The following is a 16885-nucleotide window of genomic DNA, read 5'->3' as shown; positions in this document are numbered from 1 at the left end:
CAACATCAACTACAGCGTTAACATTGAACATATTACATTCCCAAGTTAATGGAGATATTTTGCATATAATGCCACAAAGTTACCCAACTAAATTCTTGAGGACCTCCTACAGTTTATTCGCTATATCTCTTTGACCCTTCTAGTATTTACGTACTGTATGTTTTATCCAGAGCTTTTGCAACCTTTTTTAAAAAAAACATTGTAAATTCTTTTTTTTCCTTCTGGCTGTCCATTTATCCACAAATCCCAGATTTCAAAAGTTTCACAGAAAAAATAGGATCACTTGGCTGAAATCTTTGAGGATGGCAATTTCCATGCGTCAGGGCCACCCACCCCAGCCCCTCCGAGCGCATGGAAAGTCCTGCTGCAAAACCCACCGTGGCAGCGAGGGGCAGAAGGCAGCTCTGTTTATAAGCCTGTATAGTGAGTTGGCAGCAGGCAGGTCTGTTTATAGTGAGCGTTCTGCGCTCGTTTCGTTTGAGTCGCATTTACAAGGTGAGACGATGACTTTGGCGCCCTTGTCCTCTGCCCCGTTCTCCCTCAAATTCAGTGCCAGCCGGCACCCGTGCGACCGAGGTGCTGGAGAGTCTCTGCCCAGGGAGAGCGTCTGGAGAGATTCTTCATCATCCTTCCTTCCTTCCGTAGACAGTCTGAGGAAGTTGCCAGCTGAAACAACTTCAAGGGTGAGGGGCAGGAGGATAGATCTCACTTTATTTATTTTTTTTGTCATGAAAATGAGCTTGGTTTTTGTGTCCAGTTAGAAAAATAAGGATAGCTGGAGCTAATCCGTCACTCGGCTGAGGTCTGCTCTGCCTCTTGCCTCTTCCGCAGCCTCCAGGGGTTCGAGGCCACGCGGGACGGGGCTCTCCGCGCCGCAGGGCTCAGCCACATGCTGGCTTCGCTGCAGCCAAGACGCCAGTGCTGCTCTGTGCGAGCAGGCGCTCTGGGTGCGTTGCACTGCTGGGAAAAACCACTGGACGGGCAGTTACCTGCAGACCCAATGGATTTAACTTCACACTTCCATTAAGAAAAAAAAAAGTATTTGCATTGCCATGCGTTAGGGTACTGGATGATGCTATCATGAATGTGACGTGATGGCGCAGCCGGTCACTTGAAAGCGCATGTTTACAAGGCAAAGGCAATCCCATTCCAAGTTAACCTGCCGGGATAGCCAACTGGCCTTTGAGAAGTTGCCATTTTGACTCAATGTATGTACCATGTTGAATCATTTACTTGTGTCAGTTCTTGCCAGCAGGACAGGGTTCGAACTATGTTCACACTGACCTATTTCCTTTTCTTTTTTTTTTTCAGATTTATCCAAGCCATCAAAAAAAAAAAAAAAGGAAAACCAACAAAAATTACACAGCCTTTAGCAGCTCAAACAACTGCCTTCGTACGTGTAAGCAGGTATGTCTTTGTCAGTATATTTGCTCTTCAGAGATAAAATAATCCAGCCAGCTGCATTAATTTAAAAAAAAAAGAATTTTGGGGCTCACTGAAGTTAATAAAAACATGATGTGATGACAGATACAAGTAGCAGAGTTGCTGAAAATAGCAGGTTAAACTAAATATCTTTTAATAAATAATTTTCCTGCGATGTAAAAATAAATGATATTTCCTTTGGCAGTAATAGCTGATTTAATCTCTAGCCAGGAAGTTGTTCTGCTCATAAAATATCATTGTGCTACAGAAAAAAAAATATTATTTTGTTGTTTTGAAAGACTTTTGTAATCCATGATAAACTGGGTGCCACTACTTATGTCCGAAATAAGCGCCAAGAGTGATGCAAGCTCCCACCAGAACCAGGCTCAGGATGGTCTTCAGAGATATCCAGGAGAAATCGAACAAAGGCCGCATACTGTTGCCATACAACTCCACGAAGGCATCCTGGAAAGGGAAACGAGGGAATATCAGAATCGCAACAGTGAGGATATACAGGAGGCCACGGGACAGGAGGGCTGCGCACTGCAGCACAGGGATAGTGACAGACAGACTTTTTTACAGAACCTAAAAGAACATCAAACGACTTTAAGGAGAGGGATTTTCCTTGTGCACAGCAGTCACCACTGATGCTCCAGCAGCACAACAACAAAGCTGATTGATAAAACGGTGACTCGGAAGCGATTCTTTTGTGCAAGGCTTTAGGTATGCCCAGCCTCGGGTGCAGAGTTTTGAAATGTAAGGGCCCTCGTTCTGGTTCCCGAATGTACATGTGCAAACACACATACCAAAAGGAGCTAAGGAGAGCTTCCTTCTCCAAACCTTGAACTTCCCCTGGACTCGGCACTCCATATTGTGGATCAGTGACCCTGAAAATAAGCGAGTATTTATCTAGTTTCCTAGGGACAGTTTCCTTCAGACGCCTAGGCCTGCCGCGTGGATGTCGCTGCCATACCAGCTAAGGCTTGCAGCGTGCAGATCGGTGCTGCACCTCTGCAGGTACATGACCACTGTCACCAAAATGGGGGACACCTTGGTCCCGTGCTCCTGATAACCATTTTTTGTCCCAAGTGTAGCAGTGGTCTGGCCCTAGGGCAAGCTGGGTCAACCTGCTGGATGAACTGAAGAGTCCCCCAGCCTTTGAAAATGATTATTTTTCCTTGTGGCCACCTTGTTAATCTGATTCTCCTGGAGCGTCCAGCCATGCCGCGCAGCTCCAGCTTGGAAAACCCATGCCCATGGAGGGACAGCACCCCAAACGTGACAGTGGAGCTCTGCTCCCAAACTCCTGAGGAAAACCTGTGAAACAGCTCCCCTGGGCTAAGAGCATTCCCTAGGAAGAAGAGCATTTGGGTTTTTACCACGAGAGGGCGTGTAAGGTTTTTTTATATTTTACTGTTCTGACTCCTGTTCTTGGAGCACGACTCAAATAAAATGTGTTTACTTCCAAGGATTTCTGTCTTTAAATACTGTTGGTGCATCTGGTAGGTATGAGTGCATGGGCCAAGAGGAGAACAGTTGTAGGATTTGGCCAAAAAATTGACCATGAAAATACATCTTCCTTCCAATATCTTTTGTTTCTTAATGCTTGTTCCTCTAGGCAGTCTCTTTCAAACTTGACTTTCGAAAGGTATAGTCTTAAGTGAAAGCAGCTTAACTTTTGGGGGAATATCTTAATGCAAGCTATTCATTTCCGTGAAAATCTGGCAACTCTTGCTTAGCTGCCTGGTTTTCGAAATAAGACTTTTTCAAACTCTGGCCTCAATATTCGGCTGTGCTGTTAGAGGGCTGAAAAGCATACGCAGGTTGCTGTGCAGTTCTTTGGAAAGCTGCTTTTATTTCTCCTTAAGGCTATGAAGTAACACAATATCCTAAAATGTTACAGACTGGGCTAAATCCCGTTGTTGCCAGTGCAGGCTCGCTGACTTTGACGAGAGTTTTGTCCGTATGGGGAGTTCAAGATCAGGCCTTATAAAAACACAGCAAGGCTAAAGTTCAACGCTTTTTGATATTATTTGGGGTGGAAAAGGGAGGAAATGAAAAAAAAATGGAAATGCAGGTCACGTGAAAGCATTTTATTGCTAGGTTTTTAAGGGTTTCTCTCTGTGGGCTGGGCCTCACCTCTGTATAGGCGTGACGGCAGTTGCCTGCGGAGGACAGAGAGCAAAGGGCTTTGCGCCTCCCTCCCACCCCAGCGTGGCCGCGTCCAGCCCAGCCGGCCAGGAGGCCATTCAGCTCCTGCTGAATTCAGGGCTCCTGCTGCTCGAGGACGGGCCGAGGGCACCGCAAGGCCTGACGGCAGGATGGGAGCACGGCGTAACCCACGGCTCGGGAGAGGAATGCTAGCAGAAAATCTGCAGCACGCAGGCTTTCTTTTTTTTTTGTCTGAGATTATTGCAACAATAACATGAACCCAACCTAATGGTGCCTGTGCTATATATTACAAGTAGCTCTTTATGGTTCTTTCCCCTCCTCTTCTCAAACATCCTGATTAGGCCTATTTCCGAAGCTTGTTTGAACAGCCTGTCACTATTTGTTTAAGTTTCAAACCTGTTTTAAATAAACACATGTCCATTTTATGTACTAAAACAAGAAGAAGGGGGAGGGAAGCATGACCCATTACTGAAAACTATTTTAACACAAAGAGAACCCTAAACAGAAATCTTGACTGTTCCATAAGGTTTGTCTCCTCCTGCAAGCCCACATATTTGTCACTGCGTTTCTGTCACCAAAAGCAGTTCTGTTTAAATAAGAGAATCTGGGCTAAAACAAATAAGATTAGCCAAATTGCTTGAAACATCTGAAATCCTCTGAAAAGTATCTGTTATAATGAAAGCAATGGTCTTCACAGCATGGTCTAGGCATATGGCTTGAGAAAAGTTCTCAAGGGTATGTGTATCCCTTCTGGACTTGTTAACATAGTTGGAGGTAAAACAGGGATAGGCTTCTACTTTAACACTGATCTATTGAAAATTTAATGCAATGTTATATCCTGGATGTAAAACTATATCAGGACAGTCATAAATTATGTGGGAAAGAACTCTTCATTCAACTCTAGTGCTAATTTTTTAATAGTTTAATTTTCCTTTTTTAAAAAACCAATTTCCATGGATGCTTATATTAAGTCAATTCAGTCTGTTGCTGTTTCGGTCTCTAAAGTGGATACTCGTGTAAAGCATAAAGCATAAAGAAAGATAACAGCAGGGAAGGGAAAGATGCTCTGGCTAAGCTCCCCTTAGCAGTAAGGAGCGCAGCTGCCTGCATTACCTACATGGGCTTGCTTGGCAGGCCGGGAGGGAGGCCTCCGGAGCATCCCTAGCTGCTCCTCTCGCCTGCTGGACTACAGGCAGCGGTGGCTGTACTGTAGCCATGTGGTATGCAGTATGCAATGCAGTATTACTGACTGGCGCTACTTGGATTTCCAAGGATCCAAGCCAGGGCGAAAGGGGAGGTGGTCTCTGTGTGAGGATTTGGAGGTACAACAGCGCACTGAGCCAGGCTGTTTGGGAAACAAACTGCTCCTCTCTGGCCTAAATCTGGCAGCTCTTGTCTGAAGAAATTAAAAAAAAAAAAAAAAAAAGCCATCTTTAACTATGTGAACCTTACGGATCGAGCCAAGCTTATTTAGTCTCGGTACTTTTGCAACTCAGTCTTCATCCCCGCTTGAGAGGCAGGGCGTAACTTCCAGGCTGCGGCGGACTAAATGCTTCCCATATGCCGAGCCCAGCGACGCGTTCACAACACGAACGCTCCTCATTGCAAACGCAGAGGGGAAAACCAGCCGCTGCGCGGTACTCTGCATTTATTACTGTGGGGGTGGTGGGCAGAGCAAACATGAGGAAGCAAGGACTTCCTTTTTCTACCTGAATCAAACAGCTGGTGAGGAAGTGACTTTATTTCCCTCGTTATCATTGGTTTGACAGGATATCCTCTTGAGCCACATTGTACTGAATGAAGAGCCTGCGCGACTTCCATTTTGCCGAGCGGGAATTGCCTCGCGGCAACTTCGCGCTGCCCTCTCGGTGACTCCAAAGCAAACAAGCAAACAGCAGCGCGAGGCTTTTGAAGAAACTCGCACGGGTCCCAGTGACACGGCCTCCCCATCTGCCACGCCGGGGGGATGATGCCGGCGCCCGTGCCAAGATTTTGCAGCTGAGCGGCTTCTCACTCACCCCTGCCTCAATATCAGCAGCGTAATTCTCATAAAAGCTCTCTTTCCTGAGTATTAACTCATTTCAGAGGCAGTCTGGGGAGGCAGAGAGCTGGTTAAATCGTCCCATATTTTCTATGCTGTGAAACCTCATTAAAACGTCATCTTGCAGCTAAGGAGGAAAGTTCCCAGAATAAAAAAAAAAAAAAAAAAAAGATCGGTCTGTAGCTGTTCTTTTCCTGAAAAGTTTATGGGTCCTTTATGCAAACTGGAGCACATGCAAATACGGGTAGCTCGGACCCTGACTGACCGCACTGTGCCGAGCTGTGGCCTTTCACAGGTCGATATCGCTAGAGAGGCCGGTATCTTTTAACGCCTGGCAGCACTGCTGAGCTGGCCATGGAGTCAGGTGCAATTTATCCCATTTCCATGCGGAGGAAGTGAATGTGTCAGCGCCCCCCAGGTGCTGCTGCCCAGTGCCGGGGAGCCCGCCTGCCTCCCGGGCAAGGCGCTGCCCGACACGCCGCAGCGCCAGGGCAGAGGGCTTCATGTCGTCACCTTTGCCTGTGGCAGCAATTCTGCATTTTCACAATGTGCTAATCCCAGGTCTGCAGCTGATACACTAACTCCTGGCTGCACACACGTTTGTTCCTCCAGTGAAATGTAAGGTTTCTGACTTTGGACAGAATTGCAGCTCATCAAAGTGGTCTTACCTAACTTCTTTTTCCCTTGTCCTTGCTATAAATTTGTTTAAGTACTTGCACTTGTGAGCCTGTGATCCTGGGAGCATATTTTGCAAGTCCTATTCCGATCAGGCTCTCATTAAAATCTGTGTGATCTGAAATCAATGGGAATATTGTCTGCCTAAGGCTGACTAACTGTGGCACTCAGAGGGAGGCGTCCAAGAAGCAGGCACTAAACACGGTTAGATTTATTCATGAAAACTGATGCATATGCTTAGAAATATATAAATCTTTGTGGTTGTAGTAGCAAGCACGATAATTTCTGCTCACTCTGCTGGAGACCTGAATCTGTTGGCAGAGAGCTCTCTTCCAGAGCTCGGCGGGTCATGAAGAATAAACCTGGACTGTGGAGAATGATCAAGCCGGTCTCCTTAAACACACGATGCGTAAGGTATTGATCACTCAGCCTGCTTGGAAATCCATGCAGTGTTCAGGGTAGGCTGCATTCTTGTAAAACCAAGTCAGCATGAGAAATGTTTCAGCAATTTACTCTTGGCGTCTCCAGTTAATTCAGTTAGACGTGGCTCTGCAATATGCAAAAGACCAGACCCAGTGGAGGCTGCCTTGTTTTCTTATTCCTGGAAAGGCCCACACCAAAATGAGGTTTCTCTGGCGTCAGTGTAACAGCTGTAATGTCACTGCAGCAACTCACTGGTGGTATTTAATGGTGCCACTTCTGAGGGAGCAATATTATAATTAATAAGAGAAAGAAGGCAGGCAGGCAGGAAGGCCTTCTGGACAAATCCGCAATGTTCAAACAATACAGCCAAGTTGCTCTATTCAATCCTCCACAATTTTCTTTTCAGGGATTTTGAGAACAGCTTTTTTTGGGGGGGGGGGGGGGGTCGGGGGGGGTTTGATAATCCTATTCAATCTAATTTGCTATCTATTTACCTCAATACTTAGGAATCTTAATCTGAACTTCCCACGTTACCCTACTTGGCTAGAATGCCAGAAGCTGTATATAATTCACATGTGGAAATGAATTGTGTAATTGCCTGCACATGTATTTTCAAGAATCCCACTTCCACCAAGGATCATTCAGCTTTTGGCCACCTTCTTCTTTCGGTCAAGTTTATCCATTTGATTCTCAAGAATTTACACTGAGACACATGGGTAAACTTGACAAATACCCATAGAGATTTCTGGATCACTCTGGAAGAGCGCACAAGGTTTGCTAACTGACCTATTTTGCAATAAATTGAGTAAAATCTTATAGAGCAATGTCACTCTTAAATGGCATTATTTGAAGAGAAGACGGATGTATTAGGACTGTTGTCCAATCTTTAGGATGGCTTTAAAATGAAAATAATGACAAAATGGGCCTGGAAGATGATACAGATTTGTTTTTTCTTCTTCTTTTTTTTTTTCAGAACCTCATAACTGAATTCTCATTCATGCTAGTAATTTACTTTCAGTTTGAATGCCCCTATACTGCAAACAGGCCACCTAATTTAAAAATCTGTCTGAAACTGGTATTTTGGTAATACAGGAAAATAGGAACACATGCAGCACTATGTTCCCTGCGTGTTCCAGCCAACAGTGTCTGCCGCTCATGGGCTGCTGAAAAAGAGTTAAATCATGTAACAGTCTGAGAAATGGGAACTGAAAGTAGCTGCTTGTAGAAATGTTCAAATCTCTTTGGCATTGCTTCCATCATCAACACATAGCTTCTGCAGAGGAGGCTTTTATTTAATAAATACATCAACCGTGCCAGGAAAGGGCTTGAGGCGCAGGTTGCTACCTGAGGACAAGCAAGGCAGACAGTTTGCTAAAGCAGGGCTTGCTTAGAGTGGCCTCTGCCAGAAAAGGCAGAGCACGTGAATGAGGAGGGTGAAATCAAGCTAGTCTGAGCAGGTTGTACCATCAGCTGAACCACGAGGGACCGGTCACGCTGTTTTGTATTTCTTTCTTTCTTTTTTTTTTTTCTTCTTCTTCTTGTTTTAACAGCTCTCAGGGAAACGCTTGATCCTTTTCTTGTTTATTGTCTAGACATTAAGTCCCGATCCAAATGCCTTTGGCTTGACTGACCTGCTCTCAGCCTTGAACAATAGGAGCAACAGCAACAGCAACAGCAACAGCAAACTGCAATTGTCGGCTTCACGTCCCGGACCGGCACAAGCCAAATCTGTGCTTTCGCAGCAAACTCTGTGAAAAGTTCATGCAGTGCCACTGGCACCTTCTTCAGAAATGCCACACATTCCTCACATGACTTCTTGAAGGAGGCCTTCAGCTTCTTTAAATCTTGTGACAATCAACTGACTTTTACAAGGGGAATGAAACAACAGCCCTAACCTTACGATAAAGTATCTACAATTTAACCAGTAAGCCAAACAAAGAAAAAGTTGAGAATTTTCTTTTTTAAAAAAGCACTGGATGGTTATGGTTCTACCAGAGACCACCAGGAAAACACATGCACATGACTGCTCTGGTAGCTTCCACTTCATCAACAAGCCAAGGTGTTTTGCCCACGTTTAAAAGCTTTATTTGAGGAAGAGAAGCAGTAGCAATTTTTGGTCATTTCTGTTGCTTGCTGCTTTCTAAATCAGCTCTGTGTGTCCCCGCCGGCCAGAGAGGAGGCAGCTGTGTCCTTGCATCCTTGCAGGGAGGCAGCCTGGTGGCGCAGCAGGGGCCCTGCACCGCTGCACACGCAGCGCAGCAAGGCTGCTGACATCGCTGTTCTCACAGGTCTTCTGAGCTCTTTCAGGGTCCCTTCCACTTAGTCATGTTCTCGAAGGCCTCTAGGTGGCTTGCTCCATGTTTTCATCTTTCACAGCAAAGTGATAACGGGAAATTAAAAAAAAGGGGAAGTTCCTGGCCTGCATCTGCTCCAAATATATATATATATATTTTTCTTTTGGTTCACTCCTCCTCCTTGCCCTTTCCGTTCTGTGCACAGTTTTCACAAAAGCACAAGAGAGGGGAGACAAACGAAAGGTGAAAGAGCTGGGACAGGAACTAGGACAATTTGTGAGGCACATGGAAATCTAGATAAAATCAACTGTCTAAATAGCACAGGTGAAAACTGCCTGCTGCCACAATGAACAGACTCCTGCTCTTAGTCCAGGGCGGCTTTGAGATCTGCCTTCCTCCACGAGGGCTTTTAGGTTAGATTTACCTGGTTAATCTTCAAGTTTTGCGTTCATTCAGAAAGTCCTTTGGGAGATTTTATTATATAAGAGCCAAAAGAAACCATATGAAAAACAAGGAAAAGTCAGGGTGTAAAAATATGATTCAAAAACAGACTGGAGGACTTTGGTTTGTTATTCAAATCACTTCTTAAATTAATTTGCATAGGCAATTGTAATCTATTAACTGACTGTTAGATTTATTCACATGCTGCCATGCAAAAGCCAAATATGACGACTTAATAAAATGCAAATAATCTCTGTTCCTCCACAAGCCTCCACAGAAGGAAGCTTTAGACCTGAAATACGTTAGAGAATAGTAGCAGGAGAAAAAGGGTTACTCTATACTGCAGAGAGGTTATTCTCTACTTGCTGGTATCACTGTTCTGGTCAGATCCCCTAATTGAGACGTAGTTTGTGCCAGTCAACAGACTTCTGCCAGCGTGGCTGAAGTACCTCCCAAGCAACGTGTGTTAAACTGGCAAAAAAAAAGAAAAAGACTCTTGCATTTGGTGCAAGGCTATGTAAGTCTAGTGGGGAGGGGAATCATGCCAGCATAGTTATCTTTCTAGACTAGGGATGTGATTTTTTCCCCATGAGATAGTCATGCTGGCCAGACATTGTCATGTAGACCCTAGGAACTTTTATTTGCAAAATAAGACTGTAATTTATTCTAACCAGATGTTCAGCACTGATCTGTGTCTGTGCATTTACAGTGCACTCTGAGTGAGTTTTACTGTGAAAGAGATATACCTTGGCCATCAGTAGGATTTAAAAAAAAAACACAATGGTAAAACTTCAGGGTAGTGGTGAGTTTTTCTTCCATATTTTGGTGAGGAGGTGTATTCCCAATGGGGTGTGCTGGTGTTCTAGGTATGGAGCTTTTCTCCGATCAACCAGATCTCAAGGCAGAAACCTCCGCACTCCCGTGTATCAGACATTGGCACCACTTGCTGCAGCGAGTCATGCAGTTCCCTACAACGCAACAACTGCTGGGAACTTAACAGGGATGGGGGTAGGGGGTGAGCTGACCTAGAATCTCTCCTTTTTTGGCAAAAAGCAGGTGTTAGGAGTGCCAGTCCCCAGAAACGACGGCTTCCCCCCTGTTTTGCTTAGCGCCCGCTGCTCCTGAGAGAGGCAGGGGCCGGTCCTGGTCCCGGATGGCAACAAGCTAAGTGAGGTCCTGTGGCTACCACCGGAGCCGCAAGTACCACCGCCAACAGGTTCTGCACACCATCCTTGGAAACAGCTGAAATGCAGCACAGCCTGCATTCCTCTGGCCAGTCACTCAAAACAGAGAAACTAAAGGATTTGCTTAACTGACGCTTTTTTTTTTTTTTTTTTTTTTTAAATATAAGCCTGCATGTCCTTGCAGATCACTCACAAAAGGCCGAGCATTTATATTTCCTGTCCATGTCCTTTGAAAGGGAGAATGTCACTGGAAATTGGATCTTTTAATGAACAGTTTCTGTGGGCAGAAAATGAGATGCAAATTCATGAAGTATTTAAATCTGTCATTGTGACCTTGAACTAAGGTTGCTAGGAAGGAGAAGGCCATTAACTTCAACAGGAAAGACCGTTAATTACTTGATGTGTTGGTGTTACAAGTGAGCAGAAATGCACTCATGCAGGATTTCAGCATCCCCAAAAGAAAGATTTCATAACAAAATGAAATCAGTAATATCAGCCAAGAAAAAATAAATGCAGTACCTATTAAATCGCTGTTTGAAATCTTTCCCTCAGTCTAAAATAAATAAGACTTTATAGCTCTGAAAGGGTAGATCAAAACTCACAGAAGTCAAACGTGTAGCCTTGGACATTCCCTTTATTTTTATTTTTTGTACAGGTGAACCTACAGAGAAGAATGCAGCAATTTGGAGGGAAGGAGAGATCTGAGCTCACACTGAGCTTGCACTGCTGTGAAGCTAGTGCAGATACTGTCTAGAATATCTCTGTGCAGCACTGCACTGGGCCATGAAAACATACCCTGAGGTACCAGCAGAGCACAAATGACGGATTTGGTTGCACATGAGAGGTCTTAAGGTACTGTCTTTGCTGCATAGCAACTTGCACCTTGACTCCTGCACCAGCAGTTGCTATTGAAAGTCCAATCTGCCTTGCTCCTTCACTTCAAAGTAGCCACAAGAATTTCATTAAAATATGAATCTGCCCTTAAGACCCAGAGAAAGTGATTCTCAGAACAGGAGGATTCATGCAGGCAGAAAGAGAGGCACTCAATCTGCAAGAAATCTCTGCATGCATCTACAGGGATGACCCTAAATAACTGTGTGTGCAGCCACCTTCTGCGGCTGTCTCTCTGCAAGTGATGACCAGAGCCCACCCTGATGTTCTCTGCACCAGATACCTGCTATTGCTGCCACCCCCCGCTTCTTCTCCCCCCACCTCTGCTCTCTGCCACTACCGGCCCTGAGGGAAAGGCACGAGAACTGCTTCCATCAGGCTGGCCTTCATATGATGGTAACGCTCAGCTGGCAACTCAGGGCTGGAATCTGACGTCTCAGCGACAAGGGCCATCCAGGAGCTGCCTTCAGAATCTTCTATAATTAACTAAGTTGAGACAAACCCAGGAAATCACATGCAAAATTCTGTCTGATTTGCTATCTAATCGTCTTCCATCTACGTTCTTACACCATACACATGCTGTGGTGACTGAGCATCCTGGTGCCTGGATGCAGTTCAGTCAAAGCCTCTGCAAGGTAGCAGCACGAGCTGCAGTCCTGACACTTCTCCTATGCACAGCCAACTCTTTTACTGTGAACATACTGGTGAAGGAGCGTCTTCAAAAAGCTCCCCGAACTTACCAGCTTCTCTCGTTTTCCTTTCCCAGATAATGTAAGATTGGGAAACTTGCCAAGCATCACGCTAAACCAAAAGAGACATTCAAATTGCTGCAAGTATGAGAGCCAAGGGAGCCCAGTCTGCCAGAATGTTATTGTAGTATTCACAAGAAGCTCACGGCATTAAGACTTCATTTTGAACTTGATTCCTTTTGTGTCTGTCTGTCTAGGAGGTTCACCACTGGAGGCCAGAAAGTCACTGCTTCCTCAATATTAAATACAAGCGTCTTGGGCAGCTATAAACTATTCTCTAGCTTCAAAATTTTGAGTCCGTTTTCTTTCTTTTCCTTATAAAACTTTTGCTTTTCTGATATACCCCTTCTGATGAGACTATGTAGATACCCTTTGTGATGAGAACACAATCAAACTAAGAATGCCGAGGCGGACTAACAGTCACAAAGGTAACGACAAGAAGCTGCATTATTTCTAGATGAACATTACTAGATACAGGTTTGATTTATTGAAGGCTAAGCATGGGAAGGGAGAAGTTCAGCACTTATCTACATTCTATCAGTAAAGAAGCAACCCGCCCCCCAGGAGGAGTCTTTTATACTGATATCAAAGTGTATTCTGACTCATTAACTGAAATATGTTAAGCTGGTGGAAGACATTTATATCAGCAAGATTTTGTCTGCATAAGGGTTTGCACCAGTAAAACCTACATCACTAAAAAAGGCCAGACACTCCACCAACACAAGCATGCAGTAGAGCGCCCCACAGCCATGAGAGGCAGGGAAATTGCTGCAGGCTGCAGAACGCTTTGGCTTCTGTGTTTGATTTTTTTACAATAGCATTCTTTAAAAGTGCAACACAAGGACGAAGAAACTAAAAGAAAACCAAAACCCCTTCCTTTTTCTGGCTATTTATTTTCCCACAGCTTTACTCATAGTGGTGTTGGTGGGGGGGAAGGGAAGAAAATGTGATCACAACACTAATTTGATTTGCCTATTAGAAAACTTTAATTTAAATGTTCCCCACAGGGTTTCTAGTATGTTTTCCTCATTTACTTCTTGAGCCTATTTAATACTTTGACCTAAAGGAAGAAGACTTTGCACAAACAAGAGGATTAGAGGTTCATATTAGTTAAAGATGAAATAAAGCTATTGATTCATTAAAGCTCCGTGTCCTCAGTGTCATCAGTGATAATATCATATATTAAACTGTTAATAAGCTTCAAGTACAGAAGAAAGATATTTTCAGCACAGGCTACAGAGGGCACTTGGCTGGAAAAATGTATTGCTGCTTCATATCCCTTTTAGCTAACATTTTCTGTCCCATCCTAATGGATATCCTATGCATGGAACAAAATCATGGGGTGTTTAATAGGTCCATTGTCATACATACATGACTTTACATTTCTTTTAATACTCATTTTTCATCTTTGTCGACTTCAAAACTGTACCTCTTAACCTCATCCTTTTCTTATATTTATATGTTTTTCTTTTGTATTCTTTGTTCACATACTTGCTTTCCTTTCCTTGTGTCTTTTTTCGGCTATTTTTGGTGTGTCTTTCTTTCTTTCTGCAGTTATAAAACATCCACTCATTCATTACACCCGTTTTTACTCTTCCTGCATCCATCACTACCTTATGTAGTTTCTGCAGACCATGAGCACACACACAAGGCATGTCTTTGCTTGCTGGTACACTGCCTGCTCCTGCCTACAGAAGTTAGTGCCTGCACTGAAGTTAGTATGCACAAATGCATGACTGTCACTGTGCCAGCTACCCGTGCTTAAGCTGTGGTCCCAGCAGGTCCCAGCTACGTCGCTCACTGTAACTTAGGTGAATACCATTGCAAAGTCACCATGGGCGCTGCGCCAGTGGGACTCTTCGAGATTGTGTTATGAGGCAATGAAGATGAGCCCTGCTTGCTACTCTGCAAGACAGCAAGATACATTTTGTACTTGGCATAAAACTAAGTTGAGGTGGTGCTCTTCTAGCAGCGAGTGAAGTTGGCTAGGAGCATTTCAAGCAAGGCTTGGTGCAAACACCAGTTGTACCTGGCTTGCTGTGAAGCTAGCATAAAACAGTGTTGGTAATGCAGGATGCTACAGCTGCAGTTCAGCCCTGCCCAGTGAATCCTAAATATGTGGCTGGTGCAAAGCATGAGTATGTTTTACTGAGAAGCTGATAGCAGCTGAGACACATAAGCAGTCCTCTGAAGCTTTCAGGCTTCCAGGAGCAGCAGAAGCAGCTCATAAAGCTGCATTTATGAGCTGCTTCTTATGAGCTGACAACAGGTTAACCATGAGTCAGCAATGTGCCCTCATGGCCAAGAAGGCCAATGGGATCCTGGCCTGCATCAGGAGGAGTGTTGCCAGCAGGTCGAGGGAGGGGATCCTCCCCCTCTACTCAGCGCTGGTGAAGCCACATCTGGAGTACTGTGTGCAGTTCTGGGCTCCCTAGTACAAGGAGGACACTGAGCTTCTAGAGAGGGTCCAGCAGACAGCCACAAAGATGATTAAGGGACTGGAGCATTTGTCATATAAGGAAAGACTAAGCAAGCTGGGCCTGTTTAGTTTGGAGAAAAGAAAACTGAGAGGAGATTCGATTAACATGTTCAAGTACATGAGGGGTGATTGTAGGGAGGATGGGGCCAGGCTCTTCTCCGTGGTGACCGGTGACAGGACAAGGGGTAACGGGTGTAAGTTGAAACACAGGAAGTTCCACCTCCATGTGAGGAAGAACTTCGTGACTGTGAGGGTGACAGGGCCCTGGAACAGGCTGCCCAGAGAGGCTGTGGAGTTTCCTTCTCTGGAGATCTTCAAAACCCGCTTGGATGCCACCCTGTGCCATGTGCTCTGAGTGTCCCTGCTGAGCAGGGGGTTGGACTAGATGATCTGTAGAGGTGCCTTCCAACTTTAAGCATTCTGTGATTTAGTAATCTCTTCTGCCTGCCTGGTCAATTCTTAAGGATAGATTTAGAAGAAGAAAGATAAAATTGCTCATTGCTGACTTCCTTAGATAATAAAATTCATACTAACATCACAGTTTCTAACGCTGTGATATTAGAAACAGGAAATAAAATAGTGTCACAAAATTTCTGATCCATGAATGTAGAAGCTACTGTACTGAATTAAACTTGTGGCCTGTCTGTGGATGTTAAGAGGAATGAGTCAGGAGCTATCAGCTTGTGATTTATACCTCCTGAGCTAAGCCTAGTTTCTTTCTTTTGTGTGTCACTTTCCCAAAATGCTGTCACCTAAGTAAGTAAGGTGTCAAGAAACCTCACTTCTAATCTGTGTCCCTCCTGATCTGTTTGGCCAAGGGTATGGAGTAACATAAGTCCCTATTATTATCATTTTGGTGGAAGTTCTTTTGAGTTCAGCATTGCTTACTCAATTTCCTTTCCTGAGGCTGGATATTAGAAACTAAGTCAGAATAATATCTTTATTTCCCTGAAATTGTTAAAATTCTTTGGATTTCCTAGTTTAGCATTTATTTAGTTATCTTTGGATATTCAATGGCATGGCTCTGCCCACTTAAAGTTTATTTAACTAGCATGTATGCTGTCCTTCTCTATAGTAGTATCTTCTCTGCCTACGGACCAGCCTTCCCTGAACAGACTGCAGTAGATATTATGTTATTCCACAATATTTCCCTATTGCCTATTATTATTGAAACCATCCTCCATGGCAACATATTCCGATTGCTTTTCTAAGCTTGTTACATTTGTCTGAATACTTACAGTTAAACTCCTTTATCTGATACCTTCCGGGTTTTGCTGAATTCCCTTTTGTGCGCTTATCTTTTCTCTCTGGTTGTAGCTGGCATTATGTTCTCCGGATTTGCAAGATGCTGCCATATATACGAAGCTCTTTAATAGGCACATCTGACTGATGTATTCCCCAGGTCCTCATAGTTTCTGGCTCATTCGCCAGCATCACATCAGTTTCGATCCTCTCTGTTTCCCAGGCTCTCCTTTCCCCAGAAGGCTTCCTCACTACCCCCTAAGCCACAGCACCTTCTTGCAGAGGCTTTCCTGGCAGTGCTCGGAGCTGTGAAGTCCTCGCTGCTCCCTCAGCCTTGCCTAGGAAACTGGGAACAGCTGAGAAAAAGCTATTAGCTTTGTCTTGGATACCAGCGTTTTCGATCTAGCCAAATCACATCAGTTCCCAGAAAGTCTCTCTTACTGATATGAAAAGCTCATCCAGTGTCTTATGATTTCCATGGTTTTGGCTGAAATTGAAATGTCTGCTGAGCCTGTGCTCCTCAAGACTGCACTCCCTGTGGCGCCGGTGGGGGTTTGTCTTGCCTCTCTTGTCCTGCCCTGTGGGACGGTTGCCTTCAGAGGGGGAAAATGGCAGTTTTTACCAGAAAAGGACGGCTTACCGAGATGATCTGACCCTTGAGTCCGTAGCTCGGTTTCTCTTCTAGGATCAGACTGGCTTCTTCGGCCACGTTGTGTCTAAGAGTTGCCCTTCCCCTCCCATATGACCTTTCCGCTTCTGAGCTTCCTCAATTTCTTGTAGGCATTCATGGGATTTCAGCACGTTAGAAAGTACGGAAGCAGAAGCATTGTCCGATCAAGGCCTCTTAACAGCAGGTAACATATTTTAACCTG

The 16885-nt window shown here is 44.6% G+C and overlaps 1 protein-coding gene across 1 annotated transcript in view; it reads right to left on the bottom strand.

Moving 5' to 3' along the window:
- Positions 1-1331: 1331 nt before the first annotated feature.
- The window catches only part of BCL2 (BCL2 apoptosis regulator), an 89474-nt gene continuing 73920 nt past the window's right edge, over positions 1332-16885 (bottom strand). Inside the window, exon 2 of the mRNA XM_088521336.1 lies at positions 1332-1887. Within this exon, the coding sequence (XP_088377462.1) occupies positions 1753-1887 (135 nt within the window). The 3' untranslated portion in view covers positions 1332-1752. The remainder of the gene's footprint in view (positions 1888-16885) is intronic.

The sequence above is a fragment of the Tinamus guttatus genome, unplaced genomic scaffold (assembly GCF_059628265.1).
Source record: "Tinamus guttatus ecotype Peru unplaced genomic scaffold, ASM5962826v1 Tinamus_guttatus_pri_ptg000117l, whole genome shotgun sequence".
Lineage (NCBI taxonomy): Eukaryota > Metazoa > Chordata > Aves > Tinamiformes > Tinamidae > Tinamus > Tinamus guttatus.
Note: the sequence above shows the minus strand (reverse complement) of the source record. Positions and strands in the feature narration are given on the sequence as shown.